At 30.7% G+C, this 17,285-nt stretch overlaps 1 protein-coding gene across 1 annotated transcript in view; it reads right to left on the bottom strand.

Moving 5' to 3' along the window:
* Positions 1-9,794, bottom strand: part of LOC134282936 (carboxypeptidase N subunit 2-like) — a 29,212-nt gene extending 19,418 nt beyond the window's left edge. Inside the window, exons 1-3 of the mRNA XM_062765357.1 lie at positions 9,562-9,794; positions 7,056-7,127; positions 9-80 (exon numbers count right to left, since the gene is read on the bottom strand). Of these exons, the coding sequence (XP_062621341.1) occupies positions 9-80; positions 7,056-7,127; positions 9,562-9,740 (323 nt within the window). The 5' untranslated portion in view covers positions 9,741-9,794. The remainder of the gene's footprint in view (positions 1-8; positions 81-7,055; positions 7,128-9,561) is intronic.
* Positions 9,795-17,285: the final 7,491 nt, after the last annotated feature.

Below are 17,285 nucleotides of genomic sequence, written 5' to 3'. Positions count from 1 at the left end.
ATACTTACAGGTCCTGTAAATTTGGCAAACCATTGAAAGCATTGGTCTGAATATTGGTTATCTCGTTGTCACGTAACCCCCTAAACAGATTTTTGAAATAAACAAATTGGTTTTGATTCATTTATGATAGATATTATACAAGTATCTTTTTAACAGACATTTAATTTATTCCATCAAAATGAAATTGTTCATTAAGATTTGAACACAGTTGTAGAGTGAGTTTCAAGCTTATACAGATATCTTTTTTCAGATTGTTTCCATTTACAAGAATTTAGGCATCTTTTTGTTCTCGACGCTAAATATCACAAGAAACAGAATTTTATTTCTTAGATTTATTACAAAATTACGTTACTTGTATTCAAAATACATAATTTCTTTTTTTTCTACATTAAATCACATTGAAAATTAAAACTCTTAAAGTAATTAAATTATCAGAAAATAATTATTTTATATTCACTGGACTCCCTCTCAATTGAATATAAATTTATTTGCAAAGCATTGACTGGGACTGCAAAGCTCTCAACTTTAGTAAGTTTGGGAAATTCTTAAAATACTCCTCCAGTCGCTTTATAAATCACTGTTTCAACTCAAAACACCAAGATATATATCATTGATATTTGAATCTATTATTCAGGATAGACCAGAAAGCATGTCTCAGTCTCATTTTTGCTTTGTTCCTATTTTGAATTGTTTTATGGACTTTTTATCATGAATACTGATCGTTATCTCAATAGGTTTCATTATAATATAAAAAAAAATGTACACTATTTTATATAAGAAACTGGAAATCGCAATTTTATTTTATAGTAATGCAGCCCATGTCCTAAATTTAAGCAATATTATTTATATAAGATAATGTACAAACTATAATGTATTTACCTTCTAGATCATTATCGGTTTAGCGTATAAAATGATTTAAGTTCTGCTTCCGGTCGGATTTATTTCATATTTTTTTCAGCTGATGTTTAATTTTTTCAAATAATTTACTTGCTTTTTCCCCATTTATAATAGTCGATTTTCAAAAATGTCATTTGTTCTACAATATTTGTACGATTCATCTTAACCATACATATTAGAAAATAAAGTGTCACGAATTTTCAAAACAAATTGGTCTAGGACTGTGTTAACAAGGGAACTGCAAACTGCAAAGCGGAGCACCCCCCCCCCCTCTTTCAAAAAGAACAAATCCAAAAATTAAGAGAGCAATATACATGGATTACAAATTAAATTACATCACTTCCTTTTCGCACAGGGCATGTCCTTAGATGAACGCATGAATGCTATTCTTAATTAACGGGGCCCTATCTTCTTGATCTTTTTAACGCAGTGTCGATTCAGGCACGTCACAGTACCCTTGACTGCCATCACAATTGAATACAATAACATCACAATTAAAATAACGTCAAATTGCGCTGAAATGTTTCGATAAACTTGCATATTTGTTAGATCTACTGACTGTGCTTGTTGAAAGCTGGCTCATTCTGAAATTTCTATTATTTACATGTTTTAAGAAAAAAAATTACCAATAAACAACTTTGAAACATAATTTATTTTGAGGTATCAATTTCTTGCTACAGATTAATTAATTTTATCTTGTTTTATTTCAATTTGTGAGTTAGAAAAAAACACTACAACCAAAGGTACACGATTTTAGTCTTTCTCATCGGACATGTTGCAGTGTTTACACTCAATATTTTTTAATGAATATGGAGAGAAAATTATTTCATATTGTAAGAATTATCTAAGTTATAGAAATAATACAGTATTGCAATCGTTTGTTGATGTGATGTAAATCCATTGCGACTTAGTTGGATAAAATAAGTCCTATTTTTTGTTTTGATTTGTCCCCTTTTCACTGCATTAAAGGCTAACTCCGATTTTCTTTTCATTTTTTAAAAGAGGGATGGAAATTGCATGATTTTTGTGAAAAACAAAACATTTCATCATTTATTTTTTTAATTTGTCCATTCCTTTGTTTATTGTGGAGTTTTTGTATGAAATTGTGTAGCACGAAAAATGGTCCATATCTTGAATGTGCCCCATTCGACCACAAAAAAGGTACCCCCCAAAATTTAGCATTAATCTAGCATTAAACGCAAAGTGTAAATGTAATAACTTTTTTTTATGATTTTTGTTTGTGTAATGGCACTTTGCCATGGGATTAAAGCAAGATGTTATAATGCTCTTTTTGATTGTTTCATAAAATGTAATAAAACAAAATGATATAAAACAAAATATTCTTTGGTCTGGTTATATGCAACTTAACTGTACAGCTGCATGTATAACGATTCTGTATTTTTCTTTCTGTCAAATTTATTCATAGTATCTATCAATGTTTCGTTTAGTTACATTTAATATGAAATTGTTCAAATTCAGATTTGAAGTTGAATATTTTATAAACCGAGATTTAAGGATACTGGTGTTATTGCAGAAGACATATATCAATTTTTATTTGAATAAAAATTACAGTCGATTTTCAAGCTTTTTTTAATTCTATAATTCTTGGTTAGAACATTGCTTTTTCCCCATGTCTATGGAACACCGTTACTGCCTTATGTGAAGAACTTTATTATATGCTGGTACTTTGCCATTATATGCTGGTATTTTGTCATTATATGATGGTGCTTTGTCATTATATGCTACTACCTTTCATTATATGCTACTACTTTTCATAATATGCTACTACTTTGTCATTATATGCTACTACTTTTCATTATAAATGTATGCTACTTTTTTTTCATTATATGCTACTACTTTCATTATATGCTACTACTTTTTATGCCCCCGTAAACGAAGTTTCGGGAGTATATATTTTTGTCGTGTCCGTCTGTCTGTCTGTCTCTCTGTTTGTCCGTTTGTCCTCAAAAATTTTAACCTTGCCCATAACTTTTGATTTAGTTAAGCCATGAGTTTCATATTTCTCATGCGTATTCCTCGTGACAAGAACTTTCTTTGGCTACCACCAAATTTGACCTTTTGACCTTGACCGTGGAGTTTGAGCCACTTTTACACGAAAATTTTAAACTTTTACTTTGTCCATATCTTTTGAACAGTAGATACCAGGACGTTTTTACTTCACATATGTAAACTTTGTTGAAAGACCTTTCATTGGATACCAACAGCCTTGACTCTTTGACCTTAACCTTGTAGATATCTGTGCTTGTGAAAAAACTTTAACCTTGGCCATAACTTTTGAACGGTAAGCGATATGGCTTTCATACTTCATATGTGTAATCCTTGTGAGAAGATTCTTCATTGGATACCAATAACTTTGACCCTTTGACCTTGACCTTTGAGACTGATCTTCTTTAAAAAAGCTGTCCTTGACCATACCTTTTAAACGGTTAGGGCTAGTGCTTTCATACTTAACATATTTAATATTTGTGACAAGACCTTTCACTTGAAAGTAAGAACTTTGACCCTTTGACCTTGACCTTGGAGTTTGACCTACTTTGAAAAATATCAATCTTGGCCATAACGTCTGATCGGTTAGAGTTAGGGCTTCCATACTCAACATAAGTATTCTTTGTGGCAAGACCTTTCATTTGATACCAATTACATTGACCTTTTGACCTTGAAGATTTTTGTACTTCATAAAAAAACTTTAACATTGACTTACTTTCAATTTTCACTATTGTTTTCCAGTGAGAGTACCCTACTTTTGGTACCAATCAATGAAATTTGCATTTAAGAAAATTTTAATCTCTGCTATGTTGCCATACGGGGGGCATAAGTGTTTTACAAACACATCTTGTCATTATATAATGATACTTCAACATTATGGGTCCGCATGTGATCGAAAGATTTGTAGAAGAAAGATTAGATGTTGATAATATTTCAAGCTTGTCAGAGCGATGAACAATTGAGCAGTTTTGAAATTACTACTATTGGCGATCAAATTCGTCTCAGAGAAATGGTCAAATGCAAGCCTGTGAGAAGTTCAAACACCTGTGCCGTAATAAGGGCAAACGGTAAATTTAGTCTTTTCTGACGGTCCCGGATTTTGATTTTTGACGATTTCTCTTTTTCAAGGTGCACATTATTCAAACTTTTCAAGCACATTTTCGAGGTTTAAATAAATTCATTCGTACATAAAAAAACTTTAAAAAATTTGTGTATTTATTACTGAACCAGATGTTTCACCTGCCAAAAAGCGGTAAATCTAGAACTCTATTATAAATGTGAAAACCAAAAACAAATACCGAATCGCGACGCAGCACTGTTAAGGCCTACTATGAGAAATCAACGGAAAATAGACGTGCAAAAAAGGGGGATTTTTTAAAAATAATTTTATTTTAATTAAGCTGTTTATTATCACAGAACTTTAATACTTATGGAAATAGCATAGTATAACCCACTCTGTACTGTATAAGTTTGGTCCTATCGATGGACAGTCACGTGATGAATGCATAGTCTGTGTATAGGTCATGAACAAATTTCAATATCGCAAGGGCATACCCTAGTTGAAATTAAAAATTCAAGCTATTAATTGTTTCTGCTTACTTTGTAGTTTCTGAAAAGTGCTGCTGCTTTGAATAGAATTCGCGTTTTAATAGTTAAATTTTCAGGTAAATAAGCCAATGTCTAAATATATTTGACATTTACCATATATTTTGTGTACTTATAAAATCACGCCCTCGATTTAAAGAAAGCAGCAGCACTTTTCAGGTTAAGAAAAATATCCTTTACCTATATTCAAAAAATGGTTAAGGTAGATTAAGTGTATGCCCTTGCGAAAGAGCGATTTTATGAAGCATTTTATTGTAAAATATACGTAACCTGTACATAAAAACACGACATAATTAATAAAATACATTCTCTTGATAGTTAATGAATACTTGCACTAAACAAAGCATATACATTGGTATTAAACGACTATTTAAAACCTGTAAATAATATTCCATTTAATAATAAAACACATTTTTCATTATTTAAAAATTCCTCAATATGTCTCTCACAGTACATGTAATAGGTCATTTTTACCAAAATGACGTCATGTTTACAAGTTCATCGCGATCAGTGCTTTGTTTATAACCAGCTCCCAGGGATTTAACTAGCAAGTTTTTTTAATGCATTGATAAGTATTATTGTTGCTTATTATGCTAATACAGTTAAAAGTTGCAAATTATTTATTTTCAGGTATTATGAGAAAAACATAAAAGTCATATTTTTGTGTGACGTCACAGTAGACTTTTCCCGTATAAATTAGGCTCCGCCCCCTTTTTCAAGCCTTAACAATGCTGCGGATTAAAAACAACAAAAATTGAAAATGAAGTATAATTTAAAAAAAAAATAAAGGAAAACCTCATTTACAAGCCAGTTAATTTTTATGCACAACAACACCCAAATATTTAATTTTTTTCTATTCCTTGTATACTAATAGAATTTTTTGTCACATCATGTTCACAGCCGGGCTCTACGACGTCGACATGGTTCTACCTCGGAGCCCCCTTTTATTTATTTATTTTTTAATTTGGTTGTACCTTTGTAACTTAATTACTGTAAAAGCACAAATAGCATTATGTCAATTTCTTTGATTTAGCAGCAGTTTACCATACAGAATTACAATTTTTTTTTTATTTTACAGACTGACAGAGTATCTCTTCACTTTCACTGTATTAGATGATTAAGAAATTAATTATTTTACCTAAGCTAACACTGCTGCAATAAAGCTTTTAATAATATGTGATTATCGTCTCCATTGACATATTTTAAAAAGTTATATAATTGAAATTCATAAGGCACTTGACTTTAAAAGTCATTTTCATTTTATGAATTTTATGAAAATTAATATGTTCATATTTTTTTAACACCGCCAATTTCACTGAAATACTAATTCTATCTTTTTTAAAGAAGAAATATCTTCCAAAATAATATCAATATTATCACTGATTATGATGTACGAAACCTGACGTCTCCGCTCATCGCTATGTATCATGATGTATCGATAATTAATGAGCATAACTTTAAATTAAAAAAAGAAAATATGGAAGAGTTTTTGTTCGTACAAATTATCTGGTATGTAAATGAGGTTTTGCTTTTATTTTTTTTTAAATATATATATATATATATATATACTTCATTTTGTTGTTTTTAATCTCGATTCTACGAAAACATCGGTGTCCCTTTTTGGTTTTAACATTTATAATAGAGTACTAGATTTACCGCTTTTTGGCCGGTGATAGTCATATTGCTGATTCAGTAAAAAATACGCATGTCTCCTGAAGTTTTTAATGAATTAACGAATTCATTTAAGCCTAGATAATTTTACGAAAAATTTTAATGAATTCTGTGGAACAATAAAAGAAAATCGCTGAAAATCTTAAATCCGGAACCGTCGGGAGTCGGGAAGACTAGATTTACCGCTGGCCCTCAAATTCGCCACTGGTGTTTGAACTTCTCTCGGTTTTGCATTTGACCACTTCTCTTAGACGAATTATATCGCCAATAGTAGTAATTCCAGAACTGCTCAACTGTTCATTGCTCAAGCTTAAAATATCATCAACATCTCTTCTGTCCTCTACAAATCTGTCGATGACCTGCAGACCCATCATTAGTTCCTTGATGATGCTTTTCAATGTGATCGCGTATTCACAATTTTGCGCCATTTTTTCCCTTAAACTAGTTTACTAGTTAACGGTATCCTGATCCCGATGTCAAACCTATTTAAAATTATCTTCATATGATGTTCAAGTATCATCATATAATGACAAAGTAGTAGATAAAATGAAAAGTAGTAGCATATAATGACAAAGTAGTACAGTGGAGAGCATATAATGAAAAGTAGTAGCATATATTGAAAAGTAGTAGCATATAATGAAAAGTAGTAGCATATAATGACAAAGTATCATCATATAATGACAAAATACCATCATTTAATCACAAAGTACCATCATATAATGACAAAATACCATCAGATAATGACAAATTATCAGCATATAATGCACGTTCTCCACATAAGGCAGTTACGGCGTTCCTTATATGTCATTATATATATTGAATATGATATGTTATCTCTTCAGAACAGACTCATTATTATATTTCAAAATACTTACAGTCGCGTTAAGTTTGACAAACCGTAGAAGGCGTTGTCCCCAAGTGTGGTTATCTGATTCGATCCAAGATCTCTGAAAATGATTTATATTCTGAGATTCCTGTAGTATTTTAGCTATAAACGTATAGTATAATTAAACAATAAGGCCACCCTTAAAAAATTGTTTGTTTGGAATTGCCGCCTGGGGGGATTCAGACACAAGAGGGAGGGAGGGAAATTAATTTTTTTTTTCAAAATTGAAGATACCAGGTAAATTTTAGATTTTTTATAAAAATCTCGGTAAACACATTTTCTGACTTTTGAAAAAAGTATTTACCATCAACAAAAAAACTTAATTTTGCATAGATCTGACACTACAATTCAGTGTTCTGCATTGTGTATGTGATAACGGGCAATAAACGAATCTTCATACTTTTGGTCAATAACTTTTGTTCATAAGGGGGTATTTCAATGAGGCGGGAGGCGATTCCAAACAAACAATAATTCTATTTAGGCCTAATTATTATTATATAGTCTATTTATAGTCCCTATATAATATTAACAAGCGAAAACAATTCATAACACAGTAACTACATAGTCATCGGATTTCAAAACCTATTCATAGTAGGGTCAATCAGTACTCGTACAAGATTATGTTTTTATTATTTCGATGTCTTACGCACAAAAAGTAAAAACGGAAATTTCAAGTAGTAATCTATACCTTTATGATTACTTTTTACGGCTGAAATTCATTCCATTTAATGGAAATGGAATCCTTAGGAAGCTTTGGATGCAATATAAATCCCGTGATATACAATCCTTATATATTCACCATCAAAAGTGTCTAGAATTGTATATTATGTAATTTTGTTTTTGATTTTGTTTTTCTATCCACATATAAATACCTATAATGTTGGTAATTGGCTGAGTATTCGATACGCATGACTCAATAATATAATCTGTTTAACAGCTAGAACATGGATTTCACATTTGTATAATGGCTAGATCATAATTCAGATCGTACAAAAATGTATTAATCTATGTGTTTGATAGCTAAACATATAATTTAGAAGAAAAATATATTTACAACTTTCTCTAGACATTATTAATCCATGATTTTATAATATACAATGTACTAATGATGCAGATCAATAATATAGGAGATATATTTTAAGCCGTGCAAGCAGTTGTTTAAGCAAACAAGGACTTTGAGGCAAAAATTGTTTGTTTATTTGTTTGTATGTTGTTTAACGTCTCACTGAAGACATTTACACATGTATGTTGTCAACACCGCTTGCCGGTAGACGGCTGAAAGTTTTGTCTTATACTCGGCAACTACAGCCATTCCAAGCACCTACTGCGACACAGATCTTGGTTTTTACGGGCTTATCCGAAGAACCAGTCTACGTGTTCCACAGTTGGATTCGAACCCGTAATGTAGGGATCGAATCCTTTCTTTGCGACTCTAACAACTGTTGAATAGGGATTTAAGACATGCCCTTCTGTGAACATATTATTGCTATCATATATGACTCTTTAAAAATTTACTTTCAGTATCTCAAAAATCATAAAACTGTCGAACACATCATCTTCCAACGTGGTAACTTTTTTCCTGCAAGATTTCTGAAAAATGTACAATAAAACATTCAACTACATTAAACATTTTCCTTTCAATACCCAGTATAACCTGCACCATTTGGAAAAGTGAGATATGCTCATAATTGTCAGTACTGATCAATAGCTAGGGCTCATGGCGGTTCTGATTAGTCAAGACGGAATGCAATCTCATCCGTGGCACCTGATTCCACCTTTTATTTTTCAGAGTTAAGTGTAATGCCCTTTTAATTATATTCGTCAAAGGAGATTTCCTGATATATTGGTCAGCTCGATATAGAAATTAAAGCTCAATCATCAAACTATAATTTGACTTACGTTAATGGCAAACGTGGATGATTGGGGAGGGGGCTCTTCAAGAATTGAAAATATATATATTAATTTTATTTTGTAAAATTAAATTTCTTGTGGAAAATCTTTAAATAGTAAGAAAATGTACAAAGAAATAGTTTTCGAATTTTTATGCGTGGACCGATTTCTAAACAAAACAATATATCAAATGTTTAAACACCTCCATTGTACTAATTCTCACCTCTGATCTATTCAAAATTCTGCAAGAAGAATTGCTTATCGTATTCGAAATTATGATCGCAGTCATTACGATTCAAATTTAATGCTTTTAATTTATTAGCTATCAGAAATTTATCATTGAATGTTGCTAAACTTTTTAGCTTATAATTGGTCGAAGCATTATTTAAAAAAAAAAATTAGATATTAAGCTGAACTCATTTTAAAAAAAAAAATCTATTATTTATTTTTTATTTTTCAAGTTTTTAATCACAATATGATCATCATGTCAAATCAAACTGATGGCTATTATAAATTAACATCACTTTGAATAAGAAAAAATTAATACATGAGAATTCGACTACATCTTTTGTCCTACGTAAGAATACTTTGAAACATTTACTTACATGTTGCACGTATCTGTGGGGATGTTGGTAGGTACTTTAATTAACCCTTTATTATGACAGTTTACAAACGTCCCATTACATGAAGGAATCCTATAACAGCTACAGACACTAAGACAGGCCTCCGTCACAGGTCCGTACATCAGAACACAGAAAACTAACGTCCACAAATTTAGAGTCATTCTGGGAATCAAGACGATATGTTCCCCGTGATTCCTATATCACTTTGCAAACGTTTACTTCAGTAGGAGAAAAAACTTCCCTGTGTTACTTTAATACAGAATTATTTAAATGCCGAATTCCGTTTGTTTATCTTAAAGTGACAGTGTTATTTACAATATGTATTATTTTCATTTAGGTAGTACTAAGTGTATAGATAGAAATAATCCTGTGTAATAAAAAGTACAAACTTGGTTAGTTATAAACTTTATATACTGGTATATCAATGAAAAACAGATGCAAAAAAGTATATCTTATATACTTTTTCTTAAGTTATAACGGAATGATTTCTTTGCAGTTTAGAATTAGAAAGAAAGCACTGAATGACTTGTTAAAAATATCATTTTCCAGAGTCTTCACCTGTGAGTCTAGTAAAATAGTATTAAAAAATAATCCAGTAAATTAAGCAGTTTACTTAGATATTATGAACGATGTAGATCCTTATATCAACTACAAAATAGATGAATGTTGAGAAAGCATTCCGTTTTTGACGCCTTTTAAACAAAATATAGAGAATTTCTTCCGACGGACGTATACTACAAACCGATAGATACACATCAAAATCTCCATTTTAGTTCATGTTATCCAAGTCATACGGAACGAGAAGAATCTGCACTTTTTTTAGCAGCAAGAAAAGAAGAGATGTATGTATTTTTTTTAATTCTGCTTGAACAATTCTATTCTCTTTGAATTATTGAGGATGGCATAAAAAAGCAGAGAATCAACAGAGAAAAAACTTTTGATTTCTTCAAAAAATGACCGCAATATTCAAGTTTTTTACAACGTACAATCCAAAGAACAGGAATATAATATTAACCAAACAGTGTGTCACTTAAACAACATTTTTCAGGATTATGATATTAACCCAGTAGCAAAGTCTTCGCGTTTGATTATGATGAATACAGACACTGATTTGATATTTTGGACAGTGTGTCAAAAAAAGTTAAACAGTATACATACATGTATAAGTAACACGTCAAAGCAACATGAGCTGCAACTTTGATGTCGGAATTTTTTGTTGCAAAAAATTGTTGATAACAATTATAATGACAGAAAAAAATAACGTTGATTAACTTCTGTTGTACATATTTTTGATGGAAGAATTATTTAAATGCTTCGAATGAATCAACATTACATTATTGTTGTTCTGGACAATAATGATTTCTTATACAAAACTGTATATAGAAGTTTTTCGTCTGCTTTATTTTAGTCTAATTGATCAAACAAAGAGGTAGAGCCAAGTTATGCATAAATGGCCCTGTACTTATATCAAATAATTAAGATTCACCCTCTTTCGCATTTTATATGTCAAAATAAAGTAGACACTTGGTGCTTTTATTTTCTATAATAAAATTTCGTTTTGAGAATCCAGATATTGGAAAACATGGTTTGAGAAATTGCAATGTTCTTGAAATTTGCAGAAATATGCGTATTTCACTACCTTCAGCAAAGAATTAAGATATGAGCACAGCCCACGATCCAAAAAATAAAAAATGTGTTTTGATCTTCAGAAACAGAGCTTTCATTATGTGTTTGCATATTTTGGATCAGAGGTTGTGCTCTATATGAAATATTTAAAAAAATCCTCAATTTAAGTCCATTTTCAAAGGAATTTACACAAAATGAGGAAAATGACGCATTTGATGACGTCATAATCAATTGACTAGATGAAAAATTACGTCACAATTAATAGATACATGGTCACCAACACTCCAAGTAATAAATACTGCACTTGCAACCTAAACTGAGCGGTTTTGATTTTTCGGAAATTCTCAGGGCCAAATAAGGCCTAACATGGCTCTTGCTCTTTAAGTTATATCAAAATGTGTCATAGTATTATATCTTAACAGCAAAATAAAGTTTTCAAAAATGCAGCCCATATTATCTTAAACATCCGGAACACTGAATGACTTTTTCCTATTTTTTAAGATCGGGATCAAATGCAGCCCACATAGCTTTAAGGGGGCTCGGGGGTCAACAAATTAACCACAAATTAACCACCAGATTTATCTTGTTTTTTTTTAGATACCGTATCTTTTAAGCTGTCAACATTTATTTGACAAAGAAAAAAATCATACATTTTAGTTTTAAAATTTGATCATTTTTGTATATCTTTATATGGAGCTCTTCTTTTAAAGGAAATCGAAAAAGTCCGAAAACGGCTGCCACCCCCAGCCTCTTTAAACAGCTGGAGCACTGAATGACCACTTTGTGATGGGTTGAGGTGAGAGAGAGAGAGAGCGTTCGAAAGTGTGTGAGAGTAAGGTATGTGTGTGATGTTTATCCACATTTCTTTGTTTTGTTGCTTATTTTCCAATATCTACATTTTACAACCGACATCCTTCTCTGTTTAAGAACCCTCTTTACACTGTGCACTAATGAGTTCTGATTTTATGGTATTTTTCTGCAGTTGGAGTGATCTGCCCTTAGATGTAAATTCTAAATAATAGAAATTCACGGTATATTACACAATTTGTAATGTATCCAAGTATTCTTTACCTTTTTTTTCAAAAGGCCAGTTTATTTTAATTAATGTTATTTACATTTATTTCCCTGTAGAAGTAAACAGCTGGACAGTGAATTCTATTCAATGATACCCTAGAACCTTGAAAATAAGCCGTGGCTTATTCTAAGTTTTGCTAAGATTGATTGATTGATTGTATGTTGTTTAAGTCGAGCAAAAATTATGGTCCATGTCAAAGTTTTATTAAAGTTGTCAATCTCCAAGATCAAAGCCTAAAGTTCAAAGTTGTTGGTATCCAATGGAAGGTCTTTTCTCAAAATATAAGAGGGTTGTTTGAAAAGTTCATTTTCGTTTTGTTTGACGTCATATGTTTTCCAAATTTAATAGAAATATTTTTCACAAAAAATTTGAATTATTTTTTTTGTCAAAAATGACGATTATTCAAAACTTATCCAGATTTTAAAAATGTAAAAATCAAACCACGGAGCAGGTCAAACTTAAATAACTTACAACAATACACTAAAAACGACTGTAGTCATATTCTCTGTAAATTGGAGCAAAATCGAAGAACAACCTAGTATTTCAAATAAAAAATATTACTAGATTTGAATTCCAAATATGGTTTAATATAATGCTTTGTTGAAAAGAAATCCACTTGAGAAGATAGGAAGGTCATTGAAAACGACAAAAACGATGATGTTTTAGAACGTCACGGAGCAGCAGATAACAATGCAATTTTGTGTTTTACTGAGGAAAAATCCACAATAAACTCTGAAAATATTGGAGGAATAAAAAAATATGTCACAAGCAAGTTGTGAATGTGTGTACAAATAGTACAGGTGGTATTTGAGTGATAAAGATTCTGTATCGGATGAGAACAATCTGTGAAAAAACGTTTTAATTGTGAAAGTCTGAGCAAAAACTTTAAAAAGTTGGAAGGTCATGGAAAGAGATAGGTGCTTCGGAGTTATTATCCTGTGAAAACAGAATTAAGTATTAAAAGAAATTAAAAACCTTAACAATGGAAGTTGTACAAAGACAGTAATTCTTACAAAGATATTATACTAGTGTACTAGATCAGGGATTTAATGAATGGACATTGAATTCAATTTTGTAAAATGTATAGGGATAGTATTTTTTTTTAATTCTTGACGCTATGTTTTGACGTTACATTGCAGTTAATTGTGCTCCGTGGGTGCAAACCATGTTGATTTCAAAATGTAGTAAATTCATTTCTGTTAAATCAAATGGAAAGAAACTTCAAACATCGACAACACAATTTTTTCACATATTTTATTGTTCTTATTTCAAATTTCTAGTGAGTAATATAACGAAGATTGAAATCAACCACGAACTTTGATCTCTGATCCAAAATACGGAATTGCATAATGAAAGATCTGTTTCTGAAGATAAAAATATGTGTAAATTTTTTGCTCGTTGGCTGTGCTCATATATTATTTTTTTTGTCAAAGAAAGTGAAGTACACATGTTTTCCGCAAAATTCAAGAACGTTGTAGCTTTGTTATCAAAGCCTGATTTTCAACATCAAGATATTTGTTTATTGAAAATGAAAAAAAACTAAGTCTATACTTTATTTTGGAATATGAAATGGAAAAGAGAATCAGTATGAATTTATATATTTAAAGCGCGGACCATTTATTGCATAAAGTAAATCCTGCTCTTCCCGTGCTCTCTTATGTCATCTAAGAATCAAATACAATTTTGAAAAAATTAGTTCAATACAAAAGAATAACATTGTTCATTTAAATTCCATATGTTTTTTATGGAAACTTGTTTTTGATGTGTGACAGTTCAAATTTCTGTGATTTTTTCTATTTTTCTTAACACTTAAGCGAGTGTGAGGTCACGAATTTAATCTGAGACGCAGTGTGGGTAGACGATATTATGATAGGAAGACTACTTAACAACATGGATAACTTAACTATTTTTATTCTGTTTAGAAAATATGAAAACTTTTTCTCTCAATAATCAAAATACGATCAATACGTTTAACTTCAGACTTACACAAATTATTTTCACTTATCAATTTTACTTCCTGCCCAAAATCCTGTTGCTGTTGGCGGTTTTAAAATTGTCTGATAAGACATTAAAACACTTGAATTTTGTTTGTGAAACAAGATTTGTTTGTGAAACACTATGGTAACACGATTTTAGAGAGGGATTTTAAAATGAAGTAAATTGATTTCTCTGAAATCGAGAGGAAAGAAACTCCACACATCAACAAATTAAACAAATATTTTTACAAATTACGTGGAACGTTCCATGAATAATGTTATCAGCTCGATGACACAAAACATAGAAATCATATGCCATTAAGTTTGACGTTCTCTAATTATTGAATGTTTAATGAGTTGATGATCGCTTTTCATCACAAAGTTCCATTGTGAGAAGCTGGAAAACAAGGGCTACTCGAGACACTGCATTTAAAATGAATAGTCAGGAATCAGTAAACTAGAGTGAAATTAAACGCTTCATTAAAGCTGCTGAAAAGCATATTAAAATTTATTAAGGATTATGACAGGAATTATTATTAATTTACAGCAACTAATGCCTGTTTTTTTACACACATGAGCAGGTAAATTTCAATAAACAAAAATGATATAATAGACATCAGAAATAGGTACTGTCTTTGGCTACAAGGACATACAACAACCAATGTAGACATGTTTTTGCGAAATTTCAAAAAAATATCCCTGAGTTTGTTTGTTTGACTTTGAGAGGGGGTAGTTCATACTGTTTTGAAGAAAATTTGATAGTAATAAAGTTTAAAACTTAAAGGTCACCCATTATTTTGAAAAGTGAGTGAAAGCGATAGCAAGTAGGAATATAAAACATTTATTTTACATTAATTTTTTTATTCTAATTCATGTTTGTATGAAATTCAAGAAATTTGAAGCTATTTTGCTTTAAACCCTCAAAACAATTTTACAATGAGATACACTTGACTAAACAGAAAAGGGCTGAAAAGGGCAAAGAATTGGAAGAGCACAAAAACAGTTTTATATGGTATTTTCTTAAATATTAGTGGTCTTGTTGTTCACATTCTTATTAGGGAATTAATTTCATTTTATGGAAGAGTCTAGAAAGCAACATGTTTTCAAAAAATTGAAAGGTTTATCAGAGGAGGGAGCCAGAAAGAGGAATTCACTACATTAATTGTCTTCATGACAGAGTCCAAACCCACAGGCTATGAAGAGTAAAGGAGTTCTGGGGATGCATAGGAGGTAAATGTTTTGTCACTCCAACAGTATCGGCCAGCGTTTTCAACGTTTGACTTGTTTCAAAAAAAAAATCTTTCAGAAAGAACAAAAGAAGTTCAAGTACATTTGTAAAATTTATTATACCGTACACCAAACAGAGAAAATGCAAAGAGCAAGCGACACTAAGGATCTTTTTATGCCCTGACAATTTCGAAAAAAATAAAACTTCAGCTTAGGTTTAAAAAGCGATATTTATCTCTTGGACTGTTCGTGAAAATGTATCTATTAAACATAATGTATGTTCCTTTTAGTAAATTTATTTTGACATCATAAAATGTGTCTGATATCCTGCAAGTTTCTTTTAAAATGGCTTAAAATTGCAGCATTTAAAAAATTATGAAGCACAACCTCTGATCCAAAATACGGAATTGCATAATGAAAGATCTGTTTCTGAAGATAAAAATATGTGTAAATTGTTTGATCTTTGGTTGTGTTCATTATCAATTTTTTGCTAAAGAAAGTCAATTTTGCATGTTTTCCGCAAAATTCAAGAACGTCGTAGCTTCTTTATCAAAGCTTGATTTTCAATATTAAGATTATCAAAAAGAAATATTTGTTTATAGAAAATAAAAGTACTAAGTCTATACTTTATTTTGGAATATGAAATTGGAAAGAGGATCAATATAAATTCATTTATATAAAGCGCGGACCATTTATTGCATAAAATGAATCCTGCTCTTTTAGTGCTCTCTTATGTCATCTAAGATTCAAATACAATTTAAAAAGAAATGTTTAAATAGAAAAGAATAAAATTGTTCATTTAAAATTCATATGGTTTTCACTGAGACGTGATTTTGATTGGTGACAGTTCAAATTTTTTTTTTATAATTTTCTATTTTTCTTCTTTTTCTTTTTTGTTTATCTAGTTTAAATGTGTAAGCTAGTGTGAAGTCATAAATTTAATCTGAAGAGTTGATAGACGATATCATGATAGGAAGACCACTTAACAAAACTGAGAACTCAACTTTTTTATACATGTACTCTGTTTAGAAAATATGGAAACTTCCTTTCTCAATAATCAATATAAGATCAATATGTTTCTTCTGACTTACCCAAAAAATTTCTTTTATCAATTTCACATCCTGCCCAAATCCTGTTGCTGTTACTGCTTTTGAAGTTGTCTGATAAGACTAAATAAAACACTTGAATTTTGGCGTAAACAAAATGTGTTTGTGAAACACTATGTTCCCGATGGTGGAGTGGAAGGTAGACTGAAGTGGTATACTCTTACTCTTAATAGCGCACTCGTTATGGGCTTGGTTATAGTTGACAACAGACATACAGATAAACAGACAGATCTTTCGATTTGAGGCATAAAAAGCAAAACTGAAAACATGAACATATATTATAATTAGAGCGTCAAATACGAATATATATAGAAATAATCTTTCGTTACAAGCGATTTTTTTTCACGTTTATTGTTAATGTATTTTTTTTTAAATATTTGTCATAAAAAGAATGCCAGGGTAATAGGAAGTTTGAATTCGCATCACAAATAAAATAAAAATTAAATTGCACGATTAGTAATGTTCATATGAGTTCAAGTCGTAGTGTGTCTGTTAAATCGTTTGTTATCCGTTTCTCTAAATGATACAGATAATAAATTCAATAAATTGGATGTTGTACGACAAACATGGACCACAATTCATTTCCTTCCTCATTTAATATATATTCTTTTTCATAGCAATTTACCAGGCTCTCCTACATCTGTTCTTCAAATGGAATAATTTTTGTTGTTTTAAGAAGCTTACTCAAAAATCAAT

Source organism: Saccostrea cucullata, unplaced genomic scaffold (genome assembly GCF_032062105.1).
Source record: "Saccostrea cucullata isolate Sc308-1 unplaced genomic scaffold, CSIRO_AGI_Scuc_v1 ctg3557, whole genome shotgun sequence".
Taxonomy (NCBI): Eukaryota; Metazoa; Mollusca; class Bivalvia; order Ostreida; family Ostreidae; genus Saccostrea; species Saccostrea cuccullata.
Note: the sequence above shows the minus strand (reverse complement) of the source record. Positions and strands in the feature narration are given on the sequence as shown.